The 16,372-nt window shown below is 40.5% G+C and overlaps 1 protein-coding gene across 1 annotated transcript; it reads left to right on the top strand.

The window, feature by feature from the left end:
- The first annotated feature begins 13,704 nt into the window (after nucleotides 1-13,704).
- On the top strand, nucleotides 13,705-14,625 carry Or2ak5d (olfactory receptor family 2 subfamily AK member 5D). Its single transcript, NM_001000017.1, is given in 1 exon segment — nucleotides 13,705-14,625. A coding segment is annotated over 1 exon segment (921 nt).
- Nucleotides 14,626-16,372: the final 1,747 nt, after the last annotated feature.

Below are 16,372 nucleotides of genomic sequence, written 5' to 3'. Positions count from 1 at the left end.
TGGTGCCAGGTACCACAAGAGTAACAGAACTGTGCTGTTTTCTCGGGTTTTGTTTTTTTACTTTTTTTTTTAATGGAGTGTGCTGGATGTCTCTACAGTTTTGTTCAGATGACTGCAGAACCTGGAAAAGCTGTTGCTGCTGTTGATGCATAACACACTGCTATTATTGGTCTTTTTATATAAATATAAATATATATACAGATATATAATTTGAATTTTTTGAAACTTTATCTGTGCTGTCAACTTTGGAAAAAAGTATCCCCGTTTACTGTGTTGAGTTGGCACTATACAGAAATTAACAGCCATATTGGTCTAGAAATGTTGAACTTAAGTTTTTTCCATTTGTACAGGGGTAACGCACTGTATTAAATATGTAAGGTCTTATCTACGTGGGTTTGATTACAAAAACTAATAAAGTATTCTCTAAATTAAAAAAAAAAAGAAGTCCTCCATAAGATGTGACAGAAATTCTGGCTGCTTTGAGTCAGTGGCTCAGTCATAGCAACACAGTTTCCTTGGTTGCCAAGACAGAGGAAGAATTGAGCCAAGCACTCTGCCAGGTTTCCTTAGTACTTTAGCTGAGCTGTGGCAAATATGACTTACCCCAAGGGGCAGCTGGCCGCAGTCAGTCACGTGGCATGACTCACATGCAGGACAACTGGCAAGTGGGATGGGTCCCATGCTTCTCCAGTAAGTATTAAATGTCACCGTCACAAGAACCAACAAAGCCTTGTTGAATCCATAATGTAAAATTGGGCAATAATAAAAACAAAATATCAAATGAGAAAAAAAAAAAAAAGAACAACAGTGCCAACCAACCAGAACTTCCAGAGACTAAACCACTACCCACAGTCTATACCTGGACTGTCCTATGGCTCCAACCTCATATGTAGCAGAGAATAGCCTTGTTGGGGATCCAGGGGAAGGGGAAGCACTTGGTCCTGCCAAGATTGGACCCTCAGAGCAGGGGAATTTCGGGAGGCGGTACGGGGGTGTACATCGGGGGGAACAGCCTTATGGGGGAGGGGGAAGTGCTATGGGGCTATGGACAGGAAACTGGGAAAGGAATAACATTTAAAATGTAAATAAAGAAATATATCCAATTAAGAAAGTCAAAAAAAAAAAAGAGTGAGATAAGTAAGTTACATAATGGACGTCACGATTCCCAGAGCTCTCCCTGCTGCTTCTGAGGGGATGCAGTGGATGCTACAGGTCAAAGGTACAAACACAGAGGTTACTCAGGAAGGCTAGAGAAAACGGAGAGCAGGGGACTATGAGGGGAATGTGCTCAACATCCGGTATTTACAAGTGCAGACCTTTAAGACATAAGGAAAAGGATGTAAGAGGTGTGAGAGGGTATTTGCATTCGTGGAGATTGTGCCTTGCTCTATTGGCTGCTTCTGTTTCCTCTCTACATTGTAGGAACTGGTTACTAGCTGAAGTGTGGGAGAAGCTGAGTCGTGACATGGGGTAGATTGGGGGTGTGAAGTGTGGTAAGAAACCCCAACATGATCTTCACTGACAACAAAACTGTTTCATTTTTGCCTAGTTTTGTACTGATTTTTTTTTTGCCACTTTTCTCTGTTCTTCCAGCCTTTGGGGAAATGGACTCAAAGGAAACCTTTCTATGTGCCTTGCCAATTTCCCTCTGGCAGTATGAACAAGGAAATCTTAGGAGTCATGAGATTTACAAATGCATACGGCAGAACACATGGACAAAGGAGATTGTGTTGGTGTGGTTTGCAAATGACATAGCTGTAGCAGGGCATTCAAGCACCCTGGGCAGTCAGATGTTTACAGTGAGGGCCCAAGCAGAGACCAGATATGTAGCTCAGTTAGCATGTACAGACCTAATGTGGCAGTAAATGTCTGTCATCCTATCACTGGAGAGGTGGAGGCTGGGAGTCAACCAGCTCCATAATGAATTCAAAACTGGCCCAGCACACATGAGACCTCCCTCAAAAAAGGGGGGAGAATAGAGAGATAGCTCAAGAGTTAAGAGTATTTACTGCTCTTGCAAAAGACTTGTGTTCAATTCCCACCACCCATATAGTAGTCCCCAATGGTGTACAGCTCCAGTTGCATGGGATTTGGTGCCCTCTTCTGGTCCCTGCACGCATAAGACACGAAAATGATATATAGACACATGTGCAGGCAAAACAGCCATACATATACATTTAAGAAATATTTGGAGGAAGTCCCACACCCGCGGATCCCGGCCCGCAGCAGCTCTCTGCTCCCAGACCCGGTGAGAGAGAGACCCAACCGCCTGGTCAGGTGGGCACTCCTGAGGCTGCAGAGCGGAAGAGACCACCAACACTGCTCACCCCTGCCCACATCCCTGGCCCAAGAGGAAACTGTATAAGGCCTCTGGGCTCCCGTGGGGGAGGGCCCAGGAGCGGCAGGACCCCTGCCAGAGACACCGCCGGACCCTGAAGGAAACAGACCGGATAAACAGTTCTCTGCACCCAAATCCCGTGGGAGGGAGAGCTAAACCTTCAGAGAGGCAGACAAGCCTGGGAAACCAGAAGAGACTGCTCCCTGCACACACATCTCGGACGCCAGAGGAAAAAGCCAAAGACCATCTGGAACCCTGGTGCACTGAAGCTCCCGGAAGGGGCGGCACAGGTCTTCCTGGTTGCTGCCGCTGCAGAGAGCCCCTGGACAGCACCCCACGAGCGAACTTGAGCCTCGGGACCACAGGTAAGACCAAATTTTCTGCTGCAAGAAAGCTGCCTGGTGAACTCAAGACACAGGCCCACAGGAACAGCTGAAGACCTGTAGAGAGGAAAAACTACACGCCGGAAAGCAGAACACTCTGTCCCCATAACTGACTGAAAGAGAGGAAAACAGGTCTACAGCACTCCTGACACACAGGCTTATAGGACAGTCTAGCCACTGTCAGAAATAGCAGAACAAAGTAACACTAGAGATAATCTGATGGTGAGAGGCAAGCGCAGGAACCCAAGCAACAGAAACCAAGACTACATGCCATCATCGGAGCCCAATTCTCCCACCAAAACAAACATGGAATATCCAAACACACCAGAAAAGCAAGATCTAGTTTCAAAATCATATTTGATCATGATGCTGGAGGACTTCAGGAAAGACCTGAACAACTTAGGGAAGCACAGGAAAACATTAATAAACAAGTAAAAGCCTACAGAGAGGAATCGCAAAAATCCCTGAAAGAATTCCAGGAAAACACAATCAAACAGTTGAAGGAATTAAAAATGGAAATAGAAGCAATCAAGAAAGAACACATGGAAACAACCCTGGATATAGAAAACCAAAAGAAGAGACAAGGAGCTGTAGATACAAGCTTCACCAACAGAATACAAGAGATGGAAGAGAGAATCTCAGGAGCAGAAGATTCCATAGAAATCATTGACTCAACTGTCAAAGATAATGTAAAGCGGAAAAAGCTACTGGTCCAAAACATACAGGAAATCCAGGACTCAATGAGAAGATCAAACCTAAGGATAATAGGTATAGAAGAGAGTGAAGACTCCCAGCTCAAAGGACCAGTAAATATCTTCAACAAAATCATAGAAGAAAACTTCCCTAACCTAAAGAAAGAGATACCCATAGACATACAGGAAGCCTACAGAACTCCAAATAGATTGGACCAGAAAAGAAACACCTCCCGTCACATAATTGTCAAAACACCAAACGCAGAAAATAAAGAAAGAATATTAAAAGCAGTAAGGGAAAAAGGTCAAGTAACATATAAAGGGAGACCTATCAGAATCACACCAGACTTCTCGCCAGAAACTATGAAGGCCAGAAGATCCTGGACTGATGTTATACAGACCCTAAGAGAACACAAATGCCAGCCCAGATTACTGTATCCAGCAAAACTCTCAATTAACATTGATGGAGAAACCAAGATATTCCATGACAAAACCAAATTTACACAATATCTTTCTACAAATCCAGCACTACAAAGGATAATAAATGGTAAAGCCCAACATAAGGAGGCAAGCTATACCCTAGAAGAAGCAAGAAACTAATCGTCCTGGCAACAAAACAAAGAGAATGAAAGCACACAAACATAACCTCACATCAAATATGAATATAACGGGAAGCAATAATCACTATTCCTTAATATCTCTCAATATCAATGGCCTCAACTCCCCAATAAAAAGACATAGATTAACAAACTGGATACGCAACGAGGACCCTGCATTCTGCTGCCTACAGGAAACACACCTCAGAGACAAAGACAGACACTACCTCAGAGTGAAAGGCTGGAAAACAACTTTCCAAGCAAATGGTCAGAAGAAGCAAGCTGGAGTAGCCATTCTAATATCAAATAAAATCAATTTCCAACTAAAAGTCATCAAAAAAGATAAGGAAGGACACTTCATATTCATCAAAGGAAAAATCAACCAAGATGAACTCTCAATCCTAAATATCTATGCCCCAAATACAAGGGCACCTATATACGTAAAAGAAACCTTACTAAAGCTCAAAACACACATTGCACCTCACACAATAATAGTGGGAGATTTCAACACCCCACTCTCATCAATGGACAGATCATGGAAACAGAAATTAAACAGTGATGTAGACAGACTAAGAGAAGTCATGAGCCAAATGGACTTAACGGATATTTATAGAACATTCTATCCTAAAGCAAAAGGATATACCTTCTTCTCAGCTCCTCATGGTACTTTCTCCAAAATTGACCATATAATTGGTCAAAAAACGGGCCTCAACAGGTACAGAAAGATAGAAATAATCCCATGCGTGCTATCGGACCACCACGGCCTAAAACTGGTCTTCAATAACAATAAGGGAAGAATGCCCAGATATACGTGGAAATTGAACAATGCTCTACTCAATGATAACCTGGTCAAGGAAGAAATAAAGAAAGAAATTAAAAACTTTTTAGAATTTAATGAAAATGAAGATACAACATACTCAAACTTATGGGACACAATGAAAGCTGTGCTAAGAGGAAAACTCATAGCGCTGAGTGCCTGCAGAAAGAAACAGGAAAGAGCATATGTCAGCAGCTTGACAGCACACCTAAAAGCTCTAGAAAAAAAAGAAGCAAATACACCCAGGAGGAGTAGAAGGCAGGAAATAATCAAACTCAGAGCTGAAATCAACCAAGTAGAAACAAAAAGGACCATAGAAAGAATCAACAGAACCAAAAGTTGGTTCTTTGAGAAAATCAACAAGATAGATAAACCCTTAGCCAGACTAACGAGAGGACACAGAGAGTGTGTCCAAATTAACAAAATCAGAAATGAAAAGGGAGACATAACTACAGATTCGGAGGAAATTCAAAAAATCATCAGATCTTACTATAAAAACCTATATTCAACAAAATTTGAAAATCTTCAGGAAATGGACAATTTCCTAGACAGATACCAGGTATCGAAGTTAAATCAGGAACAGATAAACCAGTTAAACAACCCCATAACTCCTAAGGAAATAGAAGCAGTCATTAAAGGTCTCCCAACCAAAAAGAGCCCAGGTCCAGACGGGTTTAGTGCAGAATTCTACCAAACCTTCATAGAAGACCTCATACCAATATTATCCAAACTATTCCACAAAATTGAAACAGATGGAGCCCTACCGAATTCCTTCTACGAAGCCACAATTACTCTTATACCTAAACCACACAAAGACACAACAAAGAAAGAGAACTTCAGACCAATTTCCCTTATGAATATCGACGCAAAAATACTCAATAAAATTCTGGCAAACCGAATTCAAGAGCACATCAAAACAATCATCCACCATGATCAAGTAGGCTTCATCCCAGGCATGCAGGGATGGTTTAATATACGGAAAACCATCAACGTGATCCATTATATAAACAAACTGAAAGAACAGAACCACATGATCATTTCATTAGATGCTGAGAAAGCATTTGACAAAATTCAACACCCCTTCATGATAAAAGTCCTGGAAAGAATAGGAATTCAAGGCCCATACCTAAACATAGTAAAAGCCATATACAGCAAACCAGTTGCTAACATTAAACTAAATGGAGAGAAACTTGAAGCAATCCCACTAAAATCAGGGACTAGACAAGGCTGCCCACTCTCTCCCTACTTATTCAATATAGTTCTTGAAGTTCTAGCCAGAGCAATCAGACAACAAAAGGAGATCAAAGGGATACAGATCGGAAAAGAAGAGGTCAAAATATCACTATTTGCAGATGACATGATAGTATATTTAAGTGATCCCAAAAGTTCCACCAGAGAACTACTAAAGCTGATAAACAACTTCAGCAAAGTGGCTGGGTATAAAATTAACTCAAATAAATCAGTTGCCTTCCTCTATACAAAAGAGAAACAAGCCGAGAAAGAAATTAGGGAAACGACACCCTTCATAATAGACCCAAATAATATAAAGTACCTCGGTGTGACTTTAACCAAGCAAGTAAAAGATCTGTACAATAAGAACTTCAAGACACTGAGGAAAGAAATTGAAGAAGACCTCAGAAGATGGAAAGATCTCCCATGCTCATGGATTGGCAGGATTAATATGGTAAAAATGGCCATTTTACCAAAAGCAATCTACAGATTCAATGCAATCCCCATCAAAATACCAATCCAATTCTTCAAAGAGTTAGACAGAACAATTTGCAAATTCATCTGGAATAACAAAAAACCCAGGATAGCTAAAGCTATCCTCAACAATAAAAGGACTTCAGGGGGAATCACTATCCCTGAACTCAAGCAGTATTACAGAGCAATAGTGATAAAAACTGCATGGTATTGGTACAGAGACAGACAGATAGACCAATGGAATAGAATTGAAGACCCAGAAATGAACCCACACACCTATGGTCACTTGATTTTTGACAAAGGAGCCAAAACCATCCAATGGAAAAAAGATAGCATTTTCAGCAAATGGTGCTGGTTCAACTGGAGGGCAACATGTAGAAGAATGCAGATCGATCCATCCTTATCACCCTGTACAAAGCTTAAGTCCAAGTGGATCAAGGACCTCCACATCAAACCAGACACACTCAAACTAATAGAAGAAAAACTAGGGAAGCATCTGGAACACATGGGCACTGGAAAAAATTTCCTGAACAAAACACCAATGGCTTATGCTCTAAGATCAAGAATCGACAAATGGGATCTCATAAAACTGCAAAGCTTCTGTAAGGCAAAGGGCACTGTGGTTAGGACAAAACGGCAACCAACAGATTGGGAAAAGATCTTTACCAATCCTACAACAGATAGAGGCCTTATTTCCAAAATATACAAAGAACTCAAGAAGTTAGACCGCAGGGAAACAAATAACCCTATTAAAAAATGGGGTTCAGAGCTAAACAAAGAATTCACAGCTGAGGAATGCCGAATGGCGGAGAAACACCTAAAGAAATGTTCAACATCTTTAGTCATAAGGGAAATGCAAATCAAAACAACCCTGAGATTTCACCTCACACCAGTGCGATTGGCTAAGATCAAAAACTCGGGTGACAGCAGATGCTGGCGAGGATGTGGAGAAAGAGGAACACTCCTCCATTGTTGGTGGGATTGCAGACTGGTAAAACCATTCTGGAAATCAATCTGGAGGTTCCTCAGAAAATTGGACATTGAACTGCCTGAGGATCCAGCTATACCTCTCTTGGGCATATACCCAAAAGATGCCTCAACATATAAAAGAGACACGTGCTCCACTATGTTCATCGCAGCCTTATTTATAATAGCCAGAAAATGGAAAGAACCCAGATGCCCTTCAACAGAGGAATGGATACAGAAAATGTGGTACATCTACACAATGGAATATTACTCAGCTATCAAAAACAACGAGTTTGTGAAATTCGTAGGCAAATGGTTGGAACTGGAAAATATCATCCTGAGTGAGCTAACCCAATCACAGAAAGACATACATGGTATGCACTCATTGATAAGTGGCTATTAGCCCAAATGCTTGAATTACCCTAGATCCCTAGAACAAACGAAACTCAAGACAGATGATCAAAATGTGAATGCTTCACTCCTTCTTTAAATGAGGAAAAAGAATACCCTTGGCAGGGAAGGGAGAGGCAAAGATTAAAACAGAGACTGAAGGAACACCCATTCAGAGCCTGCCCCACATGTGGCCCATACATATACAGCCACCCAATTAGACAAGATGGATGAAGCAAAGAAGTGCAGACCGACAGGAGCCGGATGTAGATCGCTCCTGAGAGAAACAGCCAGAATACAGCAAATATAGAGGCGAATGCCAGCAGCAAACCACTGAACTGAGAATAGGTCCCCTATTGAAGGAATCAGAGAAAGAACTGGAAGAGCTTGAAGGGGCTCGAGACCCCAAAAGTACAACAATGCCAAGCAACCAGAGCTTCCAGGGACTAAGCCACTACCTAAAGACTATACATGGACTGACCCTGGACTCTGACCCCATAGGTAGCAATGAATATCCTAGTAAGAGCACCAGTGGAAGGGGAAGCCCTGGGTCCTGCTAAGACTGAACCCCCAGTGAACTAGTCTATGGGGGGAGGGCGGCAATGGGGGGAGGGTTGGGAGGGGAACACCCATAAGGAAGGGGAGGGGGGAGGGGGATGTTTGCCCGGAAACCGGGAAAGGGAATAACACTCGAAATGTATATAAGAAATACTCAAGTTAATAAAAAAAAAAAAAGAAATATTTGGAAAGGTATACATTTGTGGCTTCTGACATCATAATGGAGAAATGGAGCAAGGCAGTTTGTGCTGCAAGACAGCAAGTTATTATAGTTATATTTATCTTGAAAGATCAAATTCATAAATATTTTATTTTGTTTAGTTTGGCATTTGTTTACCTATAAGTTCATTTATTTGGGGGCAAAGTTTCATGTAACCCAGAATGGAATCAACCACACTAAGTAGCGGAGAATGAACCTGAAATTCTGATCTTTCCACTTTTACCTCACAGGGCAGAGATTACAGTGTATGTCATCATGCCTGACTGAAAATACACACTCTAGGTACTGCCAATAACAGTTGTGGATTTTTTAAGAGGAAAGAGGAGACTCAGCTCTTAAAGAAGCCATTATATCTCAGAAAGTGGGTCTGTGCTTTTTCTTATCTCCTCAGCAAAATTTGATTCTTTTGAATGACATTTATTTTCCTTAATGTACTTACTGTGAAATTATAAAACTATCAAGAGTATTTAGAAAATAAATGGAGGAGTTCAGCAGTTAAGAGTGATCTCTGATCACTCCTACAGAGGAACCAGGTTCAAATCCAAGCACGCATGTGACAGTTCCCAACTATCTGTTGATGGGGATCTGATGCCCTCTTCAGGCTTCTTTAGGAACCATACATGTACACCATATATGGAAACACATGGTAACAAAACACCCATACATGAATAATAAAAGAATAAATAAAACATTATCAGGAAAGTGATACCATCTATTAGAACACATCTACCCTCTACAAAAATGGATGAAGATGGCATTCGTGACAATCTGGGTGTTGTGATTATTTTTACTGCCTTGTAAGCCAGCTACACTTGGGAACTTTGTGTGTAACTAACAGTTTTCTTGTATAAGACTGTTCATTACCCAGCATAGAAATGGTGTCACAGAGGACTATTTATACACATAAATATTACACCTTAGTTATTGGCTGCATCTGAAATTTTAGTTTAAACACAGGAGGAAAAGAACTAGTTGTCAAATTAAGAGAAAATATGAAATAAGAAGAGTGGAGTGAAAGATTTTCTAAGGTTACATTTACAGAGTGAAGTTTGTATAAATGCGAGAATCACATATGTGGTGGTGGTATCAGTCTTCTTATAAGTAGTAATCAGTCAATGTGTAATGCATTCATAAGGTTAAAACGCCATTGAATGTGGAAGAAACCATTAAATCTAGGATTAATGGAAAGAAAAACATAAATAACATGTCTAATAAGAATGTGTAAGCAGTAGAAAGATACAGGAAAATACTTTGTAATTGTAAAAAATATTCATCTGAAGAAAAATGAAGCCCACTTTTCACCCATTCCTCTACAGGTAAATAACAATAAGGAATCTACAGGAAGAATAAAATGTAAAAATCATTTTTCTTGAGTCTATTATGCTATCAAGAAAAACGTCTCATTGAAAAATGTATCGGTCCTAAAAAAATTGTTCAGTGTAGCATGTAAAGGCATATCTAGAATTGATTGGGTCGACCCAGTAAATATTATCAAAGGCTAAATTGGTAGTGAAATTTCTTGGAAGCTTAATATTGTCTTTAGGTAAAAGAACAAAAGAAAAAACAGACATATGTTTTAATAGATTAAAAATTAAATATGCTACCTAACAAACTAGGAATATGTTTGGGATAAAGTATTTCAGTGGTTCATTTTATAAAATGCTGATATGATGTTGCTACTTATAAAATATACAGTCTCCAGTATACAGTCAATATTAAAGAGATTCATGCATTTTTATCTTCTAATCCAAACTATTCTTCAGATTGACAGAAACATTTTTGCAGCAGGTAAAGATTGCACTTCACCATCAATCCAACTTCTTGTCCAAGCTGGGATACAGTGAACTATTTTTTTTATTCCTACATCAAATGGAGCTGTGGCTTTCATAAACATGACTCTCCTACCTCAGTGATCATGCTAAACATTTGAATATTGTCTTCAGGAATATGTGACACAAGCCAAAACCTAGATTATACAATCCTTTGAAATATCATATTTATGTTCCTAGTATCTATGTTTCACAGGTTATTCCTGTGCTTCTGTGCAGATGTGCATGTTAAGAGTGTGTAATGAAATGAGTTTTTAAAAAACTTATCAGTTTCAGTTATGATGAAAATATGCTTTGAACATTAATTCTGACCTCTTTTAACTTCTACTGTGTAGTGAAAACATGAGTTCTAATAAAATGGTATCTCTTTTGTACGTGATGTGTTTATTTAATTGTGGACAGAGACCAGGTTTTCCCAGAAGGATTCTGAAAGAATGCCTATGAGGTTCAATCTTGCACAGGCAGCCAGAGCATTTAAGACCTTAAAGGCCTTCCATAGATGCCAAAATGATATTTTCTTTCCTCCTAACTCTTCAATGTTAAGTAAGAATTATGTGAGGCAAAAAATCAACTTTCTTACAAATTCACAGTGAGCAAACAGTTTCCAAAATGTGCTGAGTATCACAGGTTTTAGAAGCCAGGATTTCTTTTTGGATACACAGATTACATAGCTTAATACCCTGGATACTGACACTTTATTTAAAAGTTATTCATGGAGGCAGAGTTGTGACTTTCTACCTGCTATTCTAGGTGTCCCATCTTTCAATATATTTTTGGAGAGGTTCATTTTCTGTTCTTATTTAATATTCCATTGTTGAGGAGAAACCCTAGGAAAATTAGATGTGTATCTCTAATATACAGTCGCTTATGATGTAGTTAAATTTTGTTAGAGTTAAATTTACAAGAACACAGGCAGTCCACACATTGAGTCACCTGGAGGAAAAGCTCGCCATGGTCCTCTTATTAAAGAGCTCAGGTGGATGGAGGATGGAATTCTGGCTTGGTCACTGCACATCCCCTTAGCTGACAAAGGAGTGTGGCAGTCAAGGAGCTACTGAAGTGAAGCCGGATTCTCTGATGAGTTTGGTATAGCAGTGGTGCTCTTGCTGGTGAGTTATGCATTGTGATTATTGGGTAAAGTGTGTTGTTCTACCTGTATCCCTTCCTCTTGAACTGAATCAACTCCTGGAGAGATGCACATTGCAGTTATCATTTTAAAAAAATATGTGCAAGGTCAACATGTATGAATGCTGTCTCTTGCTATTCTTGAGCATAGAACCCTTCTTACAAGGAGAAAGGGACTGGGGCTCTTCCAGTTCCAGGGACAAGATTGCCACCAAATATGCCATTTCTCAAGATATTTAGAATATTTCTGATTTGAAAATTGTGTTTTAATTTATTAATCACAGAGGTGTGATATGATAATTTGACACACATGAACAGTGCATAGTGTGCATGGATAAACATCAGGGTAGTGGACATCTTTAACATTGATTCCAAGTGGCCCTTATACTGACTCTCACTGGGTAATAGATGTGATTGTGACAGGGATTCACAGGAGTAAGGAGTTCAAGTGTATCCAAGCTCTGAGCTGCCACAGCACACTCTGTCCTCCAAAGGGAAGCATCCACATCTAAAACACATTGTTTTTGGGGTGGCCTGGGAGGTTTTCAGAATCAGGGCTATTGCTGCTGCTACTGCTACTGCTCCTGCTGCTATAGTCTGTTGTGTCTTCAGAAAAAAAAAAAAAACAAAACAGAGAAACCAGACTAGGTGGTTTCCAACATATTGAATAAAAGCAAAAGTTGTGCTCTTAATGTAATGAAGATAAAGGAAAATTTAACTTTTCCAATTTCAGAGCATTTAAAACTGACTTTATCAGGTGTAAGGATTCAACAGACATCGACCAATGCTTCTAATGATGAGAAGCGAGGACAGGGCTGGTCTCAGTGGCCCAGTCCCTATCTCAGGAAGGTCAGAGCAGGATTGGAGTTGATAAAATCTGAGCTACTGACAAAGATGAGTGGGACTAAGCCTCATAACTCAATTACTAAGGCTGTAACTCAGGACACAGCGTATGCCAAGGTCAAGCATTTGACCCCAGTAACACATGCACATGCACAGGCACCGGCACAGGCACACACATATGCACATGCACAGGCACCATTTAAATCAGCAGGCAATGCCACACTTTCAGCAGTGGCTACTAACAGGGTCCTGATAACATCTGACACTGAGAGTAATTGAGGAACAAACAGAAACTGTGGACAGTCTGGCATTTTATTGACTTAAGGAATAGTGGGGAGGTGTGGGTTAACTGAGGTCTTTACATGAAACGTGGTAATCATTTCCTACCTTGCACTATTAATTTCTGCTTAATTCTCCATCTTAAGAAATATTTTGAGACTTTGAAAAATGTTGCCTACTCCTCTTCTCATTTAAAGTACTCTACTTGCTTTAGACAACAGCTGAGTAATATGTGTATAATGTAATACAATGCCTAGTATGATTTCACACGATGTTCTCTTGCATTATTTAATCCTGATGAGGGCATATTGCATATTCTTAATTTTTACATTGTACAATGATCTTAGTATTTTATTCATTTCCTGGACTCATTCTGTGTTTTGATTTCCTAAGACTCTGCTGTTCATATTATGTTCACATGGATAACAGAACGGAGTGAGTGAATGCTGTCAAGAAAGAAACCCAAGTCCAGTCTCTCACCAGAAATGATCTGCAGCAGGTGTAGAAAATTTGCTGAGAATTACATAATTGCTTATTTTATGACTATTTAAATTTCATTCTGTGATCTCAAAAATGTCTACTCTTATTTCCTCAGTTATAATTTATAAACAACATTGATTCAAAAGAGAGATGGATGACTTCATCCATGTACAAATGGTAAGGACAGAGAATCAAAATCGTGTTTCAAAGCTGAGTGTGTCAGGCATGAATGGAAATAGAAAATCTTGCATTGATACACATGAAATAACAGGTAAAGCAAAACTAAGAGTATTAAAAATAACAAAAAAGTATGTATATAAACTTTTCTTCATATATATGAAAGCTTAATATACAGTGGAGAACAGAGAGTGCCCTAATCAGGAAAACTATCCAATTTAATAGCTGTTGTTTTCTCCTCAAGGACGGTTTTCAACAGGCCATGCCCTTTCCAGATTGTATCTGCTTTGCTGTTTCCTTCTAAGGCATGGAGACAGGAAACCGCAGCTGTGGGACAGACTTCACCTTGGTTGGTCTTTTCCAGTATGGACACATGGACACCTTCCTCTTCACAGTCATCGCCCTCCTCTTTGCAGTGGCTCTCATAGGAAACATCACACTGGTCCATCTCATCAGGATGGACCGAACACTCCACACCCCCATGTACTTCCTCCTCAGCCAGCTCTCCATCATTGACATGATATACATCTCCACCACTGTGCCCAAGATGGCAGCTAACTTCCTATCAGACACCAAGACCATTTCCTTTCTGGGATGTGCCATGCAAACCTTTGTGTTTGTGACCCTGGGTGGGTCTGAAGCCCTCCTGCTGGGTTTCATGTCCTATGACAGGTACATAGCCATCTGCCGGCCCTTGCACTACCCTGTGCTCATGAGCAGGAAGATCTGCTGCTCCTTGGTCGCTGGTACCTGGAGCAGCAGCTCCATCAATGCTTTAGTGCACACAGTGTATGTATTTCAACTTCCATTCTGTGGATCTAGGATTGTTAACCACTTTTTCTGTGAGATTCCATCTCTCCTGCCACTGGTGTGTGAAGACACGTCCCAATATGAGCATGCAGTCCTCCTGAGTGGCCTTGTCATTCTGTTGTTACCCTTCCTGGCCATCCTAGCTTCCTATGCTCGGGTGTTGGTTGTTGTATTCCAGATGGCTTCAGGGAAGGGACAGAGTAGAGCAGTGTCCACCTGCTCCTCCCACCTGACTGTAGCCAGCCTGTTCTATGTCACTGCTCTCTCCACCTACACCCAGCCACACTCCATGCATTCTCCTGGGAGGGACAAAGTGGTGGCTGTGCTTTACTCTATCATCACCCCTGTTCTGAACCCTTTCATCTACAGCCTGAGGAACAAGGATGTCATGGGGGCCCTGAGGAGACATATGGGATGATGGTTATAGACCAAGAAAGTGGGTCTTTGAGTAGGCCTGTGGACTGATGTAAAGGCTGGCCTTGACAATTTCTGGTACGATTTCAGGATTGATATTTTGGTGGACGCTCATCAGATTGTCTTGCTGATTGAACAAGAGCAAGAACTTTTGTCCCCGCCAACCCCCCCCAACCCCCATGATACACTGACTTTCATTTGAATGTTGTCTCTGAAGGAGATGGAAGGGCTTTGTCTCTTGACCTGGCATCTCTGGCTGCCTGTGTGTCTGGATTGGCTTTCCAGAAAACCTCTGTCCTGATGCAAGGAACTGTGGATTCTCAGACTGTGGGAGTCAGTACAGGTGCCTACTATCTCTTTCTCTAGACACTATTTCTGCAGTTCATGAGTATAGATGTATGTTTGCACATATTTTACATATATTGGGAATGTTTTTCTGGTTTTATTTGCAGGTACAGTCATTATATAAGAGTATACTGTGATGTGTTTTAAGGACAGTTCCTGAAGAAATATGGAAAGAGATAATTTAATGCTTGCTTTGATTCTTGTGTGACTATTACCACCTGAGTAAGACTTCTAAGACCTCCTAAGCTGTTCAATGATGTCATTCTGACTGCCTTTATCAATACCTTCCCAAATATTCTCTAATGGCTTTGCAATAAATATCATCAATGGATCTGTCTGACAGTATGCACTCTGTGTCTTTCCATGAATGATCCTATGTTGATTTTCTGCAGTCATACTAGTTTATGATAAGGACATTTAGACGAAAAGACACAGAATGATTCTGCTTTCACAATCCATAGACAATTTCTGTATTTTGTCCATGGCTAATATACAATAAGGGACAACAGCAATAATGTTATTTCAAGGGAATTCCTTTTACATATAGTGACTAACCTGGAGCTACCTATGTGGACCAGAATAGCCACAGACTACTTTTGGGAATAAAGTTTTATGCCAGCATGCACAGATTAAAAAACAATCTATTGTTTTTGTTAATTTAAATTTACAAATGATTGTGAGTCACCATGAAGATGCTGGGAATCAAACCTGGGTCCTCTGGAGGGGCAGTCAGTGCTCTTAGTGTTGATCCAGCTTTCTAGAGACCCTGCATGCTTAAAATAGTTCAATCCTTGTCACGTAATCCAAGACCCAATTTAAAAAAAAAAAACTTGTGTTCACCTATGTACTGGTGTAAGTAACATGACAAGTAATTCTCAGTGTTAAAATCCATATGTTGAGGGGATAGAATGATGATGTTGCAGTTAATAGCACTAGCAGCTCATCCATAGCAATCGAGTTCAAATTCCAGCACTTTTGTAAGGTAGCTCACAACTGTCTGTGGCTCAAACTCCAGGGTACCTGAGACCTCTGGCCTCAAGGGGTGCTTATATGTATATATCCACATCTACACCCACACATTATATTATTATTATTATTATTAACAACAACAATAATATATGATGTGAGATATTTTAGAGATTCCTTGTAATTGGTGTCAGTAGTTACAGTGATAATATTAAGGACAAATAGAAACACCTCTTCTTGGCACTAATGCAAATGAATTGAATCTGTTGTCAGTGTGTGGGATCCCATTCCCCTACCTGGGCTGACTTTTCTGGCCTCAGTGGAAAAAAAATCCACCCTGCCCTGCTCAGACTTGATGGGCCCGGTTGGGGGGATCACCAAGGGGTTCCCCACCTGCTCAGAGGACAAGGGGAAAGGAGATAGTGGAAGATTTTGTGAGT

This window comes from Rattus norvegicus, chromosome 10 (assembly GCF_021556685.1).
Source record: "Rattus norvegicus strain SHRSP/BbbUtx chromosome 10, alternate assembly SHRSP_T2T, whole genome shotgun sequence".
In the NCBI taxonomy this organism is placed as follows: Eukaryota; Metazoa; Chordata; class Mammalia; order Rodentia; family Muridae; genus Rattus; species Rattus norvegicus.
This window is presented reverse-complemented; position numbering and strand designations above follow the sequence as displayed.